This window comes from Scomber japonicus, chromosome 3 (assembly GCF_027409825.1).
Source record: "Scomber japonicus isolate fScoJap1 chromosome 3, fScoJap1.pri, whole genome shotgun sequence".
Taxonomy (NCBI): Eukaryota; Metazoa; Chordata; class Actinopteri; order Scombriformes; family Scombridae; genus Scomber; species Scomber japonicus.
Genome location: NC_070580.1, coordinates 17685200 through 17704272, shown reverse-complemented (window position 1 = coordinate 17704272; position 19073 = coordinate 17685200). Strand labels below are relative to the sequence as shown.

The window sequence follows — 19073 nt, the reverse complement described above, 5'->3', positions numbered from 1 at the left end:
ACACATTGCACACATGTATTTAGTATAATACTTTATGTATATTGTAGATTTATATAATTACAGTTTATTTTTGAAATTGTTTATTGTAGTATATAGTATTTTATTTTATCTTATCTTCTTTTCTTTTCTTTTAATTTTTCTTTTTTTTTAGCACTTCACCATTACAAGGTTATTGTTCGTCAATTTTGAATTTCCCCCTAGGGGGATCAATAAAGTGGTTTTCAAACTTTTTTTGCCCAAGGCACACCAAAGGCCAAGCCAAAATCTCAAGGCACATCTGTATACATATCCATGCAAAATAGCTTTAACACGTTATCACTGTCACCACTCCATAAATGTTTACAGTATCTTAATTTACTTATACTAAATAAAACTACTATGATAGTCATTCATTATTTCTTCACAAAATATTAATATCAATCAAAACTTATTTTACTTTACTTTATTATTTTCTCTTCAAGTCAATAGAACATTTGTAAAATTGCATTGAAGCAATAACATGCAATAACAGGTCATTAGAAAAGGTAGACCTGTAAAAAATGTGGAATACAAAGGAAACACTTAATCTTTGTGGATATGTTGAAAAGGATGCACTTTGAATAAAATTAGATTTTCATTAACAGTAAATACTGTACATATCAACAGAGTATGCATTGAGTTTAGAAAAAGCCCATATTTGATCTAAAACTGTAAACAAAAGGAATGCACTGAGAACAAAAACTATTTGTTGTGCAAAATGTCTTGCAACCATATCAATGCATTTAACATTTAGCTGAACACAAAATTGTAGTTAATATTTTAGTCTGCATTTTAACTTCTTTTTTTTTCAATTACTTGTGCCCACTTGCAAACTAGTGAGACACGTGCCTACCGTTGCGCGCAGAGTTTTTAAATCCTCGGCGGTATTGAGGAGAGGGCCACTCACAGGTCCTGTTCAACAGAGAGACGTGATCTCCTATTGCTCTTCATGTAATCCAGAGTGGAGAATGCCAGCTCGCATAGATAAGTGGTGGAGAAAAGAAGAAGTTTCTCAGTAGCGTGTAGGGAGATGTTTGGATACTCTGACGCAGAAGCCAACCAAAACTGATCCAGAGGGAGCTCACTGAATTTGAGTTTCATTGTGCGGTCCATTCGGAGCTCTGTACATTCCTCCCTCTCTTTCAAAGAGAGTTTTGCTGTGGAAGATTCCTGACTGAATAGGTCTCGAATCCAGTCACAGTCCTCTATGTCTGCTACATCTGGAAAATAGCGCTCACACCTTAAGCGTCTGAAGGTGCGCAGAACATAAGCAGCGCGCACTGATGCCAGTGGAAACATGTCTATGGAGCCTTGTTTCAAAGCCTCCTGCCACAGGGTAAGCTTGCTCATGAACCCCCGAATCTTATCTCCTTACAACATCCATTTTGCCACTCATATATCTCTCTTTTTTCATGATTGTCTTTGTGTTTATGTTGTTGTTGGATTAATCAGGCTTTTGATGTGTCACACTGTAATGATTCCCACCACCCGGGTTCCGCGCAAACGGTGAAAATGGGTTATTTCGAAAGTAATTAGGTGTTTAATTTTGTTTATAGCATTTACATCTGTAGCCTAATGATAGCCTACTAAAATGAGTGCGCACAAAGTATTGATATAGGCCCCATTACATTTAACATTTATTCATAAATGTGTGCATAGTTATGTAATTAAGCAACAGCTGTCAAAAAATCCCACGGCACATCTGGACTCGTCTCATGGCACACCATTTAGGAACCACTTTACCTTGAAGTAGATGAGTTACTATGCTCTTTGATCTGATATTACAAGTGATCTGGACTTACAATCAAAGTTTAATCAGAAAGACCCTGTTTGCAGCGTAAATTGTATCTAAAAATGTCTTGTTCATTTCTGAGATATTCTTTTATCTCAAGTGGGTAAACTCTGAGTGAGTCTTATCACATGAAACTGTTTTTCTGTTTGAGGAATGGCTTTAAATGCCATGTTTGTGCCTGTGCATGAGTTGAATCTGTTTTCAACTTCAGTGTGAAGGGAGGTTGAAGAATGTTTTGCATCCAGAATAACCTGTTGAGGCTGGCTGATTGTAGGGTTTGTGTGTGTGTGTCTGCGTGCGTGTGACCTTAGACAGCAATATCAAGTGTTGTGTTTGTGCAGAGCAACAGATTACTGATGCGATAGTGTCTGCCTCAAAAAAGGATAGTTGTCAACTTCCATCAAGTTAGATTTAATATTCATTAGTGAATGCTTAAAGTCTTCAACCCATAGCCATAAGCAGACATCAGCATCTATGCAGATAATGCAGTCATCCTCATTTCTTTCAACCACATGTTTTTGGTAGTTTGAACCTCTCCACTAAAATTAAGGGATTAAGTATATCAAACAATATAAATCAGGTAACATTTAGTGCAAAGATTAAGAATGTGACTACAAAGTGCATTAGTACAATAAATAATGTGATTGCATAGTTCATGTGAGTATGCCACTCTGAATACGTGTGGAACATTCAACATGCTGAGTTGAGAAAGAAAGTCAGTTCCAATTCTTGTGCATTATATTCATGTTCTGCATAGTAAAGTGGCCATTCTTGATGTGTCAATGTACACTTTCAGTGTCTCATGGTGACCTCATCCTCTCATGTGGAATAAATTACAATAATCTGCACCCTCTCCACCCTAATGAGGCTTGGGAACTGAATCCTCTTGTGATCTTCATTCTTAATGTGCTTTACACACAAGTCTCTGCAGCTTTGGCGCAAATTGTAGATGCTGTGTATAAAATGCTCCAATTTAAGTTTATGCATCTTTGCTTCCTACACTCAGTTACTGAAACCCAATTAACTTCACAGTAGTCCAGAAACCAAAGCTACAGTGTACATGACTATGCACCAATATATACAAACAGGAACCTTCAGACTATATCAGATGGATTAATCAAGAGGCTGAAACTTGTGGCAAATTTTTAAACATTTATTGTTCAAAACACCACAACAGTTGAGATGTTCTGTATGGTCCATGAACTAGACAGCTGTAGTTGTGATGTTGACAGATCAGTCCAGCGTCGTTGCTGCCTTCGTCAGACTTTCACAGCTGGCTACGTGAGAAAGGTGGTCGTCTGAAGTCACGTGTCGTCTTCGTTTTGCTGATGCAGGCTCCAAGTGATCCACTTCAGCTACATGTGTCAGTCATCTGAAGAAGCTCTGACGGGACCACAGCTGGCAGGGATGAGGGCTTACTTTGACCTCTGCCTCATCTTTCTCCTTTTACGCTTCAGCCTGTTAAAAATAAACAGCAGCTGTCAGAAAACATGCAAACGTTTGCAGCTCAATGTTCATTCAGTAGTGCAGACTATACATAAGTCAAATAACTTCTCCTGGGAGCACTGATCCCTGAGCTTGCCAATTTGGTTAACAACAAGTTATCAATATCCACTAAATCTTAAGTATTGAATGTCATCTTTGTACAGTGTAATCTTTAAAGTAGAAATGCACTGATTCAGAAGCCACCTACTGAAAACTGCTGATTTTCCAATGTCCAATTTTGTTTGTTTTTTTAACTCAAATTTCATGTCTGTCCTGTGATGTTCATGTTGTGCACACAGAACCCAGTAATACAGTAGGGCTGGGCACAATGATTTATACAGTTAAAAAATTACATTTTAACACTATTGAACTAAATATTTTGAAATCTCAAACTACTGTTTGAATACAATTAAAATGTTAGTTTAAGTTAATGATTTATACTAACACAATTAAATCAGAAACATCAAAAATGCTTGTGTGATGTCAATTGTTTTAAAAAAAAGTCAGACATTGGCTGAGAAAGTTAAAGTTCAGACAGTTCAAGACTTCAGCCACTAATACATAAATACATTTGAACAGATTTCACAACTTCAGCATTACATTTATCAAATTAAATATTTGCCCCATCACATTTCCTTGGACATTTGAAAAGTTTAAGACCCTTTCTCTTCAAAAGTCACAAGTGGTTGAAGTTCAAAGCCATGTCAGAAACAAGAGGCAGCAATAAAAACTGAAATTGAAGTAATGCAGTGTTAAACTATTCATGCCATGTGCACACTTCAGTGACAGGCTCCTGTTCTGCCTTGAATACTAGATAGGGTGGATCAGGGTAATGTGGGACACTTTTTGCAATTCTGACTTGTTTTCCATATTTAAATATGAATCCAATACATCATATCAACTAGCATTATGAGATGTTTCCTTGATAAATCAGAAGTTTAGATATTGTACTGAAAAGGAAAATTGAACATTGTGTTCCATTTGTCAAATCATTTCAGAATTTGTAATTTCATCTGGGACACTTAACTTCATTTATACAAAGCAGACTTACCTGTCAACTTTGTTTTGCTTTATCAGAAAAGTTAATCTAGTAGCCTGTATGTCTACATGTGTAATGTTAAATATAACTAGTTGCTTTAAAATAACTGAATCAAAAAGTGATAAGTGTACTGGAGTCTAGTTGTCTCCCATTAGTGTCCCACATTATCCTAATGCACCCTAACCTTCACTTTTAAAATCATAATGCCCACTTGAATTACCAAGTGTCCAACATAATGGTTTAGCACATCTGTCCTGCCTTTTCTCATTATAAACACTTGACCATGGATACAGTGTATAAAATACTGCTGACAAAACATGATCAATATGAACACGTCTGTCAGGTTGGACTGGTCCTCATTGATTTAGCTAATGCAGCATTTGAATGCTGCTGAAATAGCCTGCAGTATATTGAGCCATTTGTGCACTTCTACATAAGACAGATTAGACAATTAAACACTAAATACAATAAATAAATTGAACCAGGAGTTCAAACAACTTAAGGTATCATTGATGCTCACCTGCGCATACGCTTCTTCCTCCACTGAAAGACAAGAGGTAGATTTATTAGAGAAACAATCATGTGCAGTTAAATATGCTGCGTGTGCATCTCTGCTTATTGACATGTGACAGCATGCTGCTTGTTGGGATGCAACAGACACAGTAAGGCGTTACTGCAGAATACACTGATGTCCAGAATATTTAAAAAAACGTGTACCACCCAATTTAAGTAAGCCTTGCCCCATTAACACAGCCACAGGTTCAGAGTGTTCCTACTGCTAACATCACAGCATGCACCGCAGTAGGCCTTGCATTAGCATTAGCTCTACTTTGAACAAATATTCATAAACAGTTATTGTACTCTAGGGTACAGACTTAAGCAATTTCAGCATGAGTGGCGAATACATGAACAGGTGATAGAGAAATGATAATTAATTACCAGACAGGGATAACAAGAGATAGAAGTGTTATACAGATGCTAGCTAGCAGCACTGACTTAACAGGAAGACGATACAAAACAGTAAAATAAAGACTTCTTACCTTGGCTCTCATCGTGAGGAGAAGTTTCTGTTAAAATGAGACAAATACAGATGTCAGTGGCTGCAGATGATAATTAAAAAGTCATGATTTAGTTTGGATTGTGTCCGCTGCGGTTTAGCTTTCTTACCTCGAAGCGAAAAGAGCAATGGAAAGAGGATGTGACGGAGGAGGCGGGAGGTATTTATACACCAAGTATGACGTCATGCTGGAGCGCCAAACGCCCTCTGACTGCGCATGTTCAAAGTACGTTTATATTGGGCATAATAATGTATAAGTTTAATATAATATTCACCCTTTTCAAGACGACATACTTACAGGATTGATGTTTTGTACAGAAAGACAAGATTTTTCAATCAAATCTAAAAAAAATAGTCCACAAAAAACATACAATACACAATTCACACAACAGACAATAAATAAGTCAACCATATATTGCACATTAAGAGAAATATGAAATAAATAATAAAAACAAAAATAGTAAATATATCATATATCTTTTTATGTTAAATACTATATTTTTTAACTAAATAATACATTTTTTGACAATAATAATATATATTATAATAATAATCTAATGAAAATAATATGCAAATAAATAAAATAATATAAAATAATTGACAATGAATACAACTATACATAATAAATGAAAAGTTGTGTTTATTTGCACTTTTATTTTTCAAACAGAAAACATTCAGTCAACTGTAGCCTACTGTATAAAATGAAAGCTTCAAATCTGATGTCACGTTGATAAATGATGCATGTATAATTTGTCTTAGTAACAGAAAGAAGAAGGTGCTGGCTTCACACCCATGTACCATTAATGCATGTTACTAACTTCACTTCTTCCATCAAGTTTTTCTGCTCTCTCGTCTCACAGGTTGCTGTCGACTCTGTCCTGCTTGACATCCATCTGGCTACATCATCCTGTTTGACGTCCATACACGATGCTGTTATTATTATCTTTAGTCATTCTATTATTGTTGTTGTTATTGTTACTGTTTCTCTGTCTCCCTCTCTCATATCTCTATCTCTATCTCTCTTTACTTCTTCCTGTTCAAGGTGAGTTTTCTCGGTCGCTGTCACCAAGTGATGCTCATGAGGGAATGTTAAAATTAAATTAAAGAGTATAGTCTAAATCTGCTCTATGTGAAAAGTGCCTTGAGATCACTTTTACTAAGCCTACTACATTACTAATGTAGTCAGTTTTGTGTTTAGGCCTGTCCAAATATGTATAATAGGCCTATGCTAAACAATATGCTAGATATAGTAGTTTCCATCCTTACTTAACTTGGATTAATCTGCACTTTTAGAAAGGGAAGATGAGCATTGGGTTGAACTGTGATTACAGAAAGAAGAGACAGAACATTGAAGACAGTATAAAGGGCAGAGGTGGAAAGTAACGAATTACATTGCACACTAAAAGAAATGTCCATTAGACGTTGTGTCGTCATCTGTCTCACTCTGCAGGTACCATAGACTGTATATAAGAAACAGGTACAGGCATTGAGCATGATGCGTTCATGTGAAAAGGACAGTGTCGGCAATGAGAGGATTGAGCGAATGGTGCACAGGGGCACAGCTTTTTTATATCAGGGGTACTTAAGACCCTTTGGTCTTCTTTGGGTTATTTAAAGAAGAGTTATTGCTGTTGTGACCTTGACCCGTATTGATTTATAGATTTGTAGTATGATTGTTGGTTTACAGCAGGGGTGATTGTAGGACTATATCAGACCTTTACAGGGGCCCCGCTCCTAATGACAATTTGACATTCAATGCTCTGCAAGTGTTTAAAAAAAACCCCAAAAACCCCATTATAATTCAGTGTTTCCCACACAATTTTTAGAGACTATGGTGGGTTTATTATTTATTTTTAGGGGTGCTGAGATCAAATTTAGGGGTGTTAGAGCATCCCTAAAAAGGGTCTAAAATCACCCCTGGTTTACAGAATCCACAATTTATGTCACCTTCAATTCAATGGTTGTGTTGTTTGAAAATGTTTTATGGGAAGGTCTTCGCTACAATGACACATATCTCATAAATATTTTAAATGACGTGTCGACATATTTCATTTTGTCATTGAAGTTGAATTAATGTATAGGCTACCTTTACATTTAATTAAAACTACTAGAGATTTAAGTGGCTAAGTAACTTTTACTCTGAGTACATTTTTAACAAGCTACTTTTTACTTTTATTTGAGTATTTTTAGACTAGTACTTTTACTTGTACTCAAGTAAACTTTTAAAGTAGTGCTACTTTTACTTGAGTTCCACTTACTTTTACTTTCCACCTCTGATAAAGGGATCTGCAAAATACAGCTACTCAGCATTACAGTATATTAAGTAATTTAGAAGAACTCCCCCTGAACCAGCAAAGACATTAAAATGTTGCTTAAAGATGAATCAGTATAAAGATGAATGTATCAGTATAACAAGTCAGTCATATCATTTTTAAATACTGTCTGCATAATTAATACTGTGCTTTGGACTTTACTTTCTATATCTTAGGACATGCAACCAAAATTATAACATACCTACATAACTTGTTTGTGGTTCATTGGAAACTGGTTTGAACACCTGCGACATGTTGACACAGTTAGACTGTAGCTACATCCAGTGTCAGACTACACACAGGTTATTCAGACCCTCAGTTTCTCTACAAGACATCTTCAAATGTCCAACCGATTAAATTTACAGTAATGTAAGACCAAGAAGAGCAACACATTCTCTGAGAGCCTTAAACCAGCAAACATTTGGCACTTTTGCTTGAAAAATGACCTTAACAGTAATTCAATTATCAAAATAGTCGCTAATTAATTCTCCATCAGTCAATCAAGTAAACGATTAATTGACTCATCAATTCACCAACTAATCAATTATTAATCTTGATAATGTTTAACATATTACAAACTCAATCAAATAAACAGACAGGAATGTCTGTTTGTGTCAGTGCATCTGATTAAAGTTACTTCATCACATTCATTCAAAAGTCAGTAATATTTAATATTGCCATAAAACATTTCTGCACATTGATTTGTAACATAGCCCACAACAGTTGAATACACCCAGAGACATTAAAGGGAAAGCTAAACGGTGTAGTAAAATCTCTGATGGCTGACAGTGTTGCCCAACAGCTGCTGATGCTGCTTTACTCCTTTACAACATCACAAACTCCCAACATACAATATAACTGTGTGGATATTAATGAGCAGACTTCAAATGTATGTAAATACCAAACTTTGACAAGGTCCTTTCAAGAAAACAGAAACGTACAAAAGTGTTTTTTTATTTCATTAGATGTAAAGATCCTTAGCCCACCAACTGAGCAACAAAGCATGATTTTACTTCTCTCACTGAAATGTAACTCAGACCTGAGGTGAGCTCTGACTGGTCTGGCTCCACTGAAGACAACCATAACACTTGCTCAGCTTCACCATTCATGCTTCACAAAACTAGTGATGTAGTAAAGCAAGTTAACAGGTGTCACTAATAGAAAAAAGTTATTCAAAATTTGAACGTATAGACTTCCTTGTTTTAATAAAATTGAAGGGGAATGGCAGTACATTTAGCAGTTTGTTCCCTAAAGTCAAGTAGACTACAGCTGTGTGTTTTTTTTCTTCTGTTCAGGTTACTGTGTTAAAAAAAACCCTGGTGTGGATAAAAAGTTGAAGCTTCGGAAGCACCCTGGTAGCCGAATAGTTACTACACATACCACATAACTGCAACATCCCTGGTTCAATTACGACCTTTGTTGCATATCGTACCCATATATCTCCCTTTGTTTCCTGTCAATCTCTACCCAATTAAAAAAACACATCCTTAAAAAAGCTGAAGTTTCAGCCAAAGAGTGGTCAGGATGGAAAAGTAACCTCTGCTTTCCTCACTACTTTAACTAAAGAAAAGCCATCTATTATATTACAAACCTTTAAATTACTCTCATCCACTGTCGGTTTTTTTTCTACATTTATGCAATTATTGAAACAGTTTATAGTTATTATTTCATGGATGAAAATTTAACAATTTAACCCTTTACTGCATGGTGAGATTTAGAAAATATGTTTGGTGAAATGTTTTAAATGCTAAAAAGGTCTCAGTTGTTAAATAGTGGACAACTAAAATCATTCCTAAAGATTTACACACTTGCAGAATGACCAATAAAACATCTGGATATTGTTCTAACCATACATTTGGTTACATAAACAGGTTTGGATTTATTATAGCTTTGTTGCCAAAGTGAACAACGTATGACAATTAAATACAAACAGTGGCCTAAAAAACGACGCCTTTCTGAGGAGATCAAAGTTTCTGTCATTATCTACTCAATGACCCTTTCACTGATATTTAGATGTCCATACAACCTGGTTCACTTGTATTAATGCCGAAAGTGAACTTCACATTTACTTTAAAAAGGACATTTTCAGCCGCAAAGAATACAAGCATGGAAGGAATAGTGTTTTTTCCCCCCAGACAGCAGTTGCACTCACATTTGGCAACAAATCTTTTCAAAAATTTTAAATTACTTGCAAATATTCTTTATTTCCTGCTAAAGTTCAGGAAGACCAGCATGCAATCCATGTTCCTGTCAATTAATGCAGTAAAGGGTTAAGCATCCATGTCAAGTTCAACAATTACCAAAAAATCTTTAAATATTCAATTGATTCCAGTGTTTTTATGAATTTGCCAGTTTAATTTGTGAAATCAGCTCTGCTGAATGACGGGCTGAGAGTGGGGGGAAACTTGTCATGTTTTCTCTTGCTTCTCTTTGGGGTCTTGCGTGTGTGGAAAGGCAGTATTCATTCTGCTGCTTCTGTTTCTTCAGTTGGCTGTCCAGTCGCATTTTCTGCTGTCTTTGAAGCCTGTAGGATGTGAAAAAGGGAGGTAAAGATCAGTAAACCATGGCTACATTAAACATTTATTTAACAATAAACAATTAAAGATGAAATGAAAAACAGGGTCAATAGTAGGACAGTGTGAGGGGTCAAACTTTGAGAAGTTACCTTCTTTTTCTTTTTCTTCTGTGTTTTACGGCTTGCGGAGCTCTGTAGTAAAGTCTGTAGAAGAGAAGAGATATTTTGGTATAATTAGATGGTTGTGGTTTGTGCCTGAGATGCTCAATGTGAGTTCAGTGATATCACAATCTTACCCTTAGCTCTGGGTCCTGGACTTCATGCTCTGACTTGTAGAGCTCTGGATCGAAGGGTCCGTTGGTGATTCTGTGAGGCCCGTTGGCCATCAGCAGCACTGTGAACTTAAACTGAGCTACAAACTCTCCTGAGAACAAAGTAACAGAGATGGGGAGTGATGAGTGAAAAGTAAAAGTCATACTTAGAAAGTAGAACTGAAGTGATTTTATTAAAAGATCAGATGATTAGTTAAAACATTTCAAAATGCATTGTTTTACATTTTGTGAGTTTCAGTGAAATAAAAGCTATTTTTCTGTCATATATTTCATCACTGAAGTTTTCTAAAACTTTTTTAAAAAAGTGTTCAAATCTCGTCTCGTTCTCATGAACCCAATATCGTGTATCGTCTCGAGTGTTTTGTCACACCCCTAGTGAAAAGTGAAAGCAACTGTTGAAAATAACATATATGCTTAAAAGGAGAGGTAAATTGCTCACCCTCTTTCTCCTGTAGCACGCTGAAGGGTTGTAGCAACTCGTGTTTGGCACACTCCACCACACCCAGACGGGCTTTGGCCTCATCCTCAAACGCCCTAATGAAAAATGGAAGGTAAGCGGTAAGGTTAAGTAAGTGTTAAAGCCAAATGCATCACTATTCAGTTTGGTGTCAAAGTTGTTACAATTTCTGCAGGTGACGGACTTGATTACCTAAGGGTGAAAGGCATGGCATCAAAGCGTCGCTCAACCTCGCTGAAGAAAGTACGAGAAGTTTTCATCTTCAAGCCATACTGCTTACTGGGGTCCCTCTTATAAATGGTGGTCCTCAGACCTCCATCTCTGGCCTGAAAGTAGATCAGAGATGATGAATTCCTTTGACTTTATTCTTCAGTGCTGATTAGCTGCAGCAGAATCATACTATTTGACAGTTTCAGTGATGAATAAATGAAGATGACAGGGCACTGACCTTCCCTTCTCCGGTGCTAATCAAGACGTCCACGGCATAAACTTCATGTACCTCAAATTCAGCTTTCTCGTGGTCCTTCCTAGAAAACAGTGTCAACAGAAGCCGGTCAAAACAGAGGAGCAACATCTTTCATGCTCTACTGAAAATATGACCAAGTTAGATATCACTGTAAACACTTGTTGTTCTCAATTACTATTGTTCATAGTTACTTTGGTCGATTATCCCAAGTTACCCGAATAGCATTTCTGATTTTGATAACTTTCTCAAATGTTATATTTGGTTGTTGTTAACATTACAAACCAGTTTTCATTCATCTCCATTTCATCAGGATAGTAGCAGAATTTCCAAAACTCATCAAGTTAAACTGAAACTTACAGTAACATTAGAGATAACTGCAAAAATGTGTTTTTGGGTCTTCTTTCTAGGAGTAAAAAAGACAAATGTGTACCTTTGCTGGTCTGTAGGGTTCTGAATGATGGTCTTCTCTCCATCTATGATATGTTGCTTTAGCTGATGGGACAGCATACCTTCAAACCACAGAAAAAGACATGAGAACTAAGTTAAAGAGGGAATTAAAGGACATAAGGACCTCAACATCTTTTCTACGCCACACTAAGACCACAAACTTTCAAACACTCACCCTCAATAGGTGAGCATTTGAACGACTGGGCGATCTTGTTCCAGGCCTCCGTCACCTGAGTGTTCTGAGCGACAGAAAGAAAAAATACATTATTTTAAAAAAAATGCAAATAAATCAGTACTTAATATAAAAATATATAAATAATAAATATCAGCTGATAAACAACAAACAATCAAAATACTTTGTCACCATTCTTCAGTTTTAATTCAGTATTTTTTTTTTTACAGTACAACAAATTAGTGACAAGGTTATTTTTCAACTGTAAAATGTCCTGACCTGGAGATTTCCAGGACGCAGTTGTTAAATTTAACTAAAGGGAACCTTATAAAAATGTATTTGTGTGATGGGGTATGTAGACATTATACATCAGCCAATATCTTGTTTTCAGATTTTTTAATCTCTCAAATATCAATTTAAAAAATCGTGTCAGGTAATATTATTTTCACATACAAAATACTTGGATTGTATTTCAAACCACTGCTGATAACATCATCTCTTTTTTAATCTGGTAGAAAGAGGGGGGGAAGAGGAGGATTAAAAAGTCTATCAAAAAAAAGTAAGACTATTAGGGGATTTGCAGTGAATTACCTACGAGAAAAGACAGCCCCAAAAAGAGGAATTTCATACAGTGACTAGAGTTGTTCCGATTCCGATACCAGTATCGGAAATGCCTCCGATACTGCCGAAAATGCTGGCATTGATGTCGGCGAGTACTGGAGTCCAGGCACTGATCCGATACCACGCAATTTATTAGAAATAGCAATCTATTTACTGGTTAGCTCCGTTAGCTCTGACACAGTTCTTCTTCACTGCTCTTAAAACAGTTGCGCTGTGCTGCCATCGGCAGCTGCTGTTTTAGAGGGGAGAAGAAGAATTGATCACCTGACACCTGTAACAAGGAGCTAATGTTAGCGCATCATGTCGGCGGTTTGGCAGTACTTCACAGTGGATTTAGTTAAGTTGCTGTTGCACTACTGTTTTATACTGTTCTATTTAAAAATTTAAATGCCTTTTTTATTTTACAATATTGTGGCTGCACTTTAATTTTTTAAAATAATTATTCCTATATCTATTCAGTTAAGTTGCTGTTGCACTACTGTTTTATACTGGATTCCATTTGCTGTATTCATTCATGTTTTACAAAGGGTTTAACCTGAGCCAGGCCTTACCACAATAATAATCATATCATACCCACAGCACAAGTATTGGAATCGGTTTCGGGAGGGAAAAAAAGTTATCCGAACATCTCTAACAGTGACACATACAACCAGAATGATTTTAAGACCCCTCTAAACCTTTTCATGATGAGAAAGTAATTTATGACAACAAAGGCTGTGAGGATGAGGTTAAATGTACCTGGCTACCAGGTTTAACAAGGCGAAGTGCTGCTTCTGCACACAGATGAGCTGCTTTGACTACATCAGCTTTCCGGCCTGTGATGGGGTTCTCCTGCAGAAATAAAACATAGTGACAAAGACGACTTCAAAGTGCGTTCTAGAGAGGACATGAAACTGTGGCATTTAAAAAAAAAATGCTCTTACCTTAGAAGCTCCCACCACAAAGCTGTGAGCGACATTTGCAATGAAGCCGTCAACATGAACCCCTAGGTCTCTACAGAAGAAGAGAAGAGAAGAAGGTTTTAATAACAAGAAATGAAATCGGTGATGTGTGTAATTCCCTACAAGTTTTAACCACCCAACTCTCAAGATCACTAATCTTGATGCAGTAAGCAATCAATCAAATTTACTCGAGAGGGACACAATGTCAACTATGTTGCACTTTGGGAAATGAGACTCAAAGACTTAACAATAAGGTCAGACAGAAATAAAAAAATGTAATTCGTTATGGCCGTTAAACAAAAGATCAGCTACCGTGAAGGACTAACTGTGAATGCAAAGGAGTGGCACTATGGTATAAATTGGTCAGTCATGCCAAGCCAGAAGGTCAGGCTGTGAGTGTGTGTGTGTGTGTGTATGTGTGTGTGAATTGAGAAACATACAAACCTAGTGTGTATAACACATCACCATAAGCTATTACAAACATCTTTAAAGCACTGAAAATGTAACATACAGCACAGAAGACATTACAGAGGACAAAGACAGTGAGCAAGTGGCAACACAACAAATAAGATGAGCTTTCTTCCTTTTTCAAAGCACAACATTGCATTAGAAAAGAATGATAAATGGGATTTAGCCGATGGGTGGCCATCAAGGCTAAAGTCCATTATATCTTATATCAGACCTTACTTATCGTTTGCCACACAGGACAGACATGAAGACAAGACCTCAGTGATGAAGCAGACAGTAAACAGCAAAGAGAAAACCCTTACATACAAGCCGAGATATCACAAACAAAGAGGGGAAGACAACACACTGGGAGACTCAAGACACACGGGGGAAGGAGGGGTGACATTGTTGCAGAGCGTGGTGCCTACATTTTGACCAGATCCCCATCTTTAAGTGTGTGGTCAGGGTCACTCTTCAGGGGAGAGAAGTGGCAAACACAGTTATTGACTGAGACGCTGGTGGGAAAGGCAATGCCTAGAAGAGGGAAAAGAGAACCACCAAGTCTTCATTTGGAAATCATCCACAACTTTAGCAAAACAAGGATGGAGGGAGTGACACTTGGATCACATAATTAAAATATACTGTCATCCTCAGCCACCATATTAGAACATTTAAAAACCCCTGCAGACTCGCCCACTAACAACAGCTTGTATGATTTGTCTTGACTCCTTTTGATTGGTCCAGCCTCAAATATATAACATCCTGGACTCACCTTTCTTCATTTCCTTCTCCTTTTTGAAGACCTTTCCAGTTTCAGCCATGATGTAGAGGTCCCCTTTCTCACAGAGGCTGAGCACAGACGCCCCAGGCTTGGCAGCCTCCACAACCAGACGAAGAGCCTCTGGATGACAAGAGTAAAACAAACAGTAAGGATTAAGAGGAGGGCAGAAGGAAAGTAGAGCAGATAGATCAAAGATTATATTGACATCACATTATTGGATACGGCGATATGAGACCAAATATGATCTAAGACTACCTGAAAGCAATGTATTCAAGTTATTTGACGCCATCCAAGTTCTGATATTGATCACCCATATCCAATCTAACTCCATCAGGTGTCTGGGTACTGACTCAAAAATATTGTGAATATCTGATCTAATGCAATCCAACACAACAACTCAGCCATTAATTCTACTTTTCAAAGCTTACGCATTTTCAGTTTTCATTGAGATTGTCAGAAAGGTGATAATGTTGATTTATATTTATTATGGAAGTTGTATCGGGTGATGGAGGTGGTGCGCTGGAATGCATTATACTGAAAAGTGTTCCTACTATTTAGCCACACTTGTGTGTTTGCACGTGTGTGAAAGAGGATCTTATCCATATCTCCCACTTGTAGGTCACCACAGTACAGAAACAGCTCTTATTAGAGGGTTAAATGACATAAGGTTGAACACTGACTCAGGCAAGGTGTCAGTTCTGGTCCTGTTGGATCTCAGTGCTGCGTTTGACACTGTGGATCACAGTATACTGTTGAACAGGTTGGAAAGTTGGGCAGGACTCAGCGGAGCAGTCCTAGACTGGTTCAGGTCCTACTTGGAAGAGCGGAGTTATTTTGTGACCATTGGAAGTTATGAATCCGATCGAGTGGCTATGACATGTGGAGTTCCTCAGGGGTCATTTCTTGGACCCCTTCTGTTCAGTCTATATATACTGCCCTTGGGTCAAATTCTGCAGAACTCTAATGTAGACTATCACAGTTATGCAGATGACACACAGATATACCTAGCACTGTCCCCAGATGACTACAGTCCAATACAATCATTGTGTCACTGTTTAGAGCAAGTAACTAATTGGATGAACCAAAATTTCCTTCAATTAAATCAGAACAAAACTGAGGTCATTGTTTTTGGCAATAAAGAGAAGAGGATTGCTGTCAGTAAACATCTCGAGTCACTCTCTCTAAAAACTAGGGACCAAGTCCGAAACCTTGGCGTGCTAATAGACTCAGATCTGACCTTCAGCAGTCATATCAAATCAATCACCAAAACAGCCTTCTATCAGCTTAAGAACATATCCAGAGTGAAGGGTTTTATGTCCCAAACAGACCAAGACAAGTTGATTCATGCTTTCATCTCAAGTAGACTCGACTACTGTAACAGTCTTCTGACTGGACTCCCATTCAGAATGCTGCAGCTCGAGTTTTAACCAGAACAAAGAGATCAGATCACATTACTCCAGTTCTATAGTCTTTACACTGGCTCCCAGTCAGCTATAGAATAGATTTTAAAGTTCTGCTACTGGTCTACAAATCACTGAATGGTTTAGGTCCCGAATACATGAATGACATGTTAGTAGAATATAAACCCAGTAGAGCTCTGAGATCTACTGACTCAGGTCAGATAGTGGAGCCCAGAGTTCAAACTAAACATGGTGAAGCAGCTTTTAGCTGTAATGTTGCACACAACTGGAACAAGCTACCAGCAGAACTGAAATCAGCTCCAACTGTGAACATTTTTAAATCCAGGTTAAAAACACTTCTCTCTCCTGTGCTTACGATTGAGCTCTTTTAAAGCACTTTACATTTTAATCTTTCATTTGCACTCTATGTTCTTTTAATGATTTTAAAGCAAATCATTATTTTATGCTGCAATCTTATATTTAATGCTCTATTCTAGTATTTTATTTCTCTCTTTCTATTTTTCTGTACTTTGTTTTTATTATTAGTGTGGGGGTTAATTGTATGTTTTAATGTTTCCATGTGTTTTTTTAATTTTTATTTCTCAAATTGCATGTTTTTCTGTTTTGAGTATGAATTGCGCTATATAAATAAAACTGCCTTGTAATTTCATATAGTGTATTAACATTATTTATATGTATTTACATTAGTATTTCAACTATACTGCTAATTTCAGTTCATCTATACGATATATAATTTGACTTCAAATCTGTGCAATAATAATAATAATAATAATAATAATGATATTATCAAGCTCATGTGCATTATCACTTAATTTTTATTGACGCTCTTCTATTTTTACTGTCCACTTTGCTGCTGCAATAATGTAAATTCGTTGTGGGACTAATAAAAGGAATATCTTATCTTAATGCAGTCATCCTTAATTTCCATCAATTAACTGTTTTTTCATCATGCTGTATCCTTAATAAATAAGCCAGAAATGTCAAAATACTGGGTCTGCATATGCAAGTAAGTTTGAGAAGCGTACAAGTCGATGCTCTTAAATTACGCCTGTCCAACAGTAGAAACAACAACATGTTAGTTAATTAAATGTAAACAACTATAATAAAAATACAGATATCATGAAAAGTTGTGAAGCTAAAACAAAGAGTTCATCTTGGTAATGCAATCAAGGAAAACCTGTTGCTAAGTGCAATAAAAGTGGCTTCATATGTGTGGTTAGCTGGTTTATCTTCCAGCCTGTTAACCGACTGCACCGGGCAACAGGCTGAGCTAGCTTTGTTAGCATTTCCCGGTACTTTAACGGACACACAGCTACCACCGGGGAAAGCATAAAGTCAACGTTGAGCAGCTGAGCTAACATTAGATGACCCAACTGCACCTGCTGGTTATTTATCCAGCCTGTTAAAGTAGCATTTGTGTGGCTGGCATGTAAACCACATGGCTGCTGCTGTGTAGGAGCTGATGGTAGCTCCACAGGCCGAGCGGAGCCGATCAGCCGTTAACGGTTACTTACGGTTGGCGATGTCACCCCCCATCTTGTATTTGGTGACTACCAAATCCTCGGCGATGGTCTGTTCTTGCTCATCGTCGGACATGTTGGAAGTGAAGTTTCAGTCGCTAGTTGGTCCTAAGACAAGCAGCCGCAGTAGTTCTCCACAGCTCGGCTCAACCGCTACAGCTACAACAGCCTCCCGCTGCCCTCAGAAACCCCTCCTCCTCTACACACGTCACAGCCACGCCAACCCGCCAAACTACCGGGAGTGTGTAGGAGTCTGTTTCCCCGTCGATATGTTTTACCCTTACCTTCAACTGCACCCAGTCTTAACCCCAACACGTCGCCTTATGATGCGCCGCTTAACCTAACCCCAAATTTATCTCAAACCCAACCAGTACCCATAACTTAAGTCCTAAACCCAACCGATGTGCTTGTTTTCCCTAGGATGGAGAAGTCATGACCCGCCCTACTCTGCCTCTGATTTGCTAATACTCAGTCTATGGGTTAGAGTTGTAGGCACTCTAGGTTGGGTTAGGGCTAGGTAGGAGGAGTGGCATTGGTTAGAGTCACCAGGCTAAACCAATCAGAGGCAGAGTAGAGCGGGTCATGACTTCGGGGAAAAAAATGAAAGGGGAACCGAACTAAGAATACAACTTTTAATCAGGCATTTAAAAGGGCTCTGATCTGACTCTGAGATGATCAACCGGCCACCTGAAGGAGAAAATTACCCAATGAACTGATCTGAACAGCTATTTGGTGATTTACGCTATAGCTTTAATGTGTAGCATTGTGATATATGATATTATTCCCTTTGGTCTCACAGAATAACTAAAAGTTGTAGCTGCCACATATGTTTGTCTAAATGTATAAGCTTCACGTTTTTACTGGAAAGAACAACAGCGGCCTCCAGGCTCTATGTACAGATTATCACCAGCTTTTTCAAATGTATTATTTTATTAAGCATCCTCGTGCTCTCTGGCCTAATTTCCTGGGCCCAATATATACAATAATCACTGCATTTCAATAAATATGAATGTAATGGGAGACCTGTTTCCCTGGGGCCGAACTTGTGCTCACACCATAGTCAGTGTTTGCAAAATAACATCAATTCCTCTGAGGCACTAATTTAGTGGTTTCGGGACCTGGGCAGTAGGTAGACTTCATACATTTGCATGTTTTATGTATGGCATCTTTTAATGGTCACTATGAACAGAAGGAATGATTATAGTAAGGAAAACCTCTTTCATTGATCATATAACTGATTGTTTAAAACA

General features: G+C 37.5%; 1 protein-coding gene and 1 long non-coding RNA gene across 2 annotated transcripts; both read right to left on the bottom strand.

Moving 5' to 3' along the window:
- Positions 1-2949: 2949 nt before the first annotated feature.
- LOC128355498 (uncharacterized) lies at positions 2950-5530 on the bottom strand. Its single transcript, XR_008321132.1, has 4 exons — positions 5502-5530; positions 5375-5401; positions 4855-4877; positions 2950-3268 (listed from the first exon to the last, which is right to left on the bottom strand). It is a non-coding gene; the product is annotated as an uncharacterized LOC128355498 (long non-coding RNA).
- Positions 5531-8359: 2829 nt separating this feature from the next.
- On the bottom strand, positions 8360-18206 carry pa2g4a (proliferation-associated 2G4, a). The gene is made up of 13 exons (XM_053316247.1): positions 17818-18206; positions 14874-15002; positions 14530-14635; positions 13637-13706; positions 13452-13544; positions 12096-12159; positions 11904-11982; positions 11456-11534; positions 11200-11333; positions 10990-11084; positions 10515-10642; positions 10369-10422; positions 8360-10227 (listed from the first exon to the last, which is right to left on the bottom strand). Exons 1-13 carry the CDS (start codon positions 17897-17899, stop codon positions 10165-10167), a joined length of 1176 nt encoding a protein of 391 aa, XP_053172222.1. The 5' UTR covers positions 17900-18206; the 3' UTR covers positions 8360-10164.
- Between the last annotated feature and the right edge of the window lie 867 nt (positions 18207-19073).

Bases quoted from the DNA above. Each gene is read 5' to 3' on its own strand.
- pa2g4a (XM_053316247.1), bottom strand. From the start codon at position 17,899: ATGTCCGACGATGAGCAAGAACAGACCATCGCCGAGGATTTGGTAGTC. The intron at 14,636-14,873 runs GTGAGTCCAGGA...TCCCTCTTCTAG, and splicing joins GGAGAAGGAAATGAAGAAAG to GCATTGCCTTTCCCACCAGC. The intron at 11,983-12,095 runs GTGAGTGTTTGA...TGTGGTTTGAAG, and splicing joins CAAATGCTCACCTATTGAGG to GTATGCTGTCCCATCAGCTA.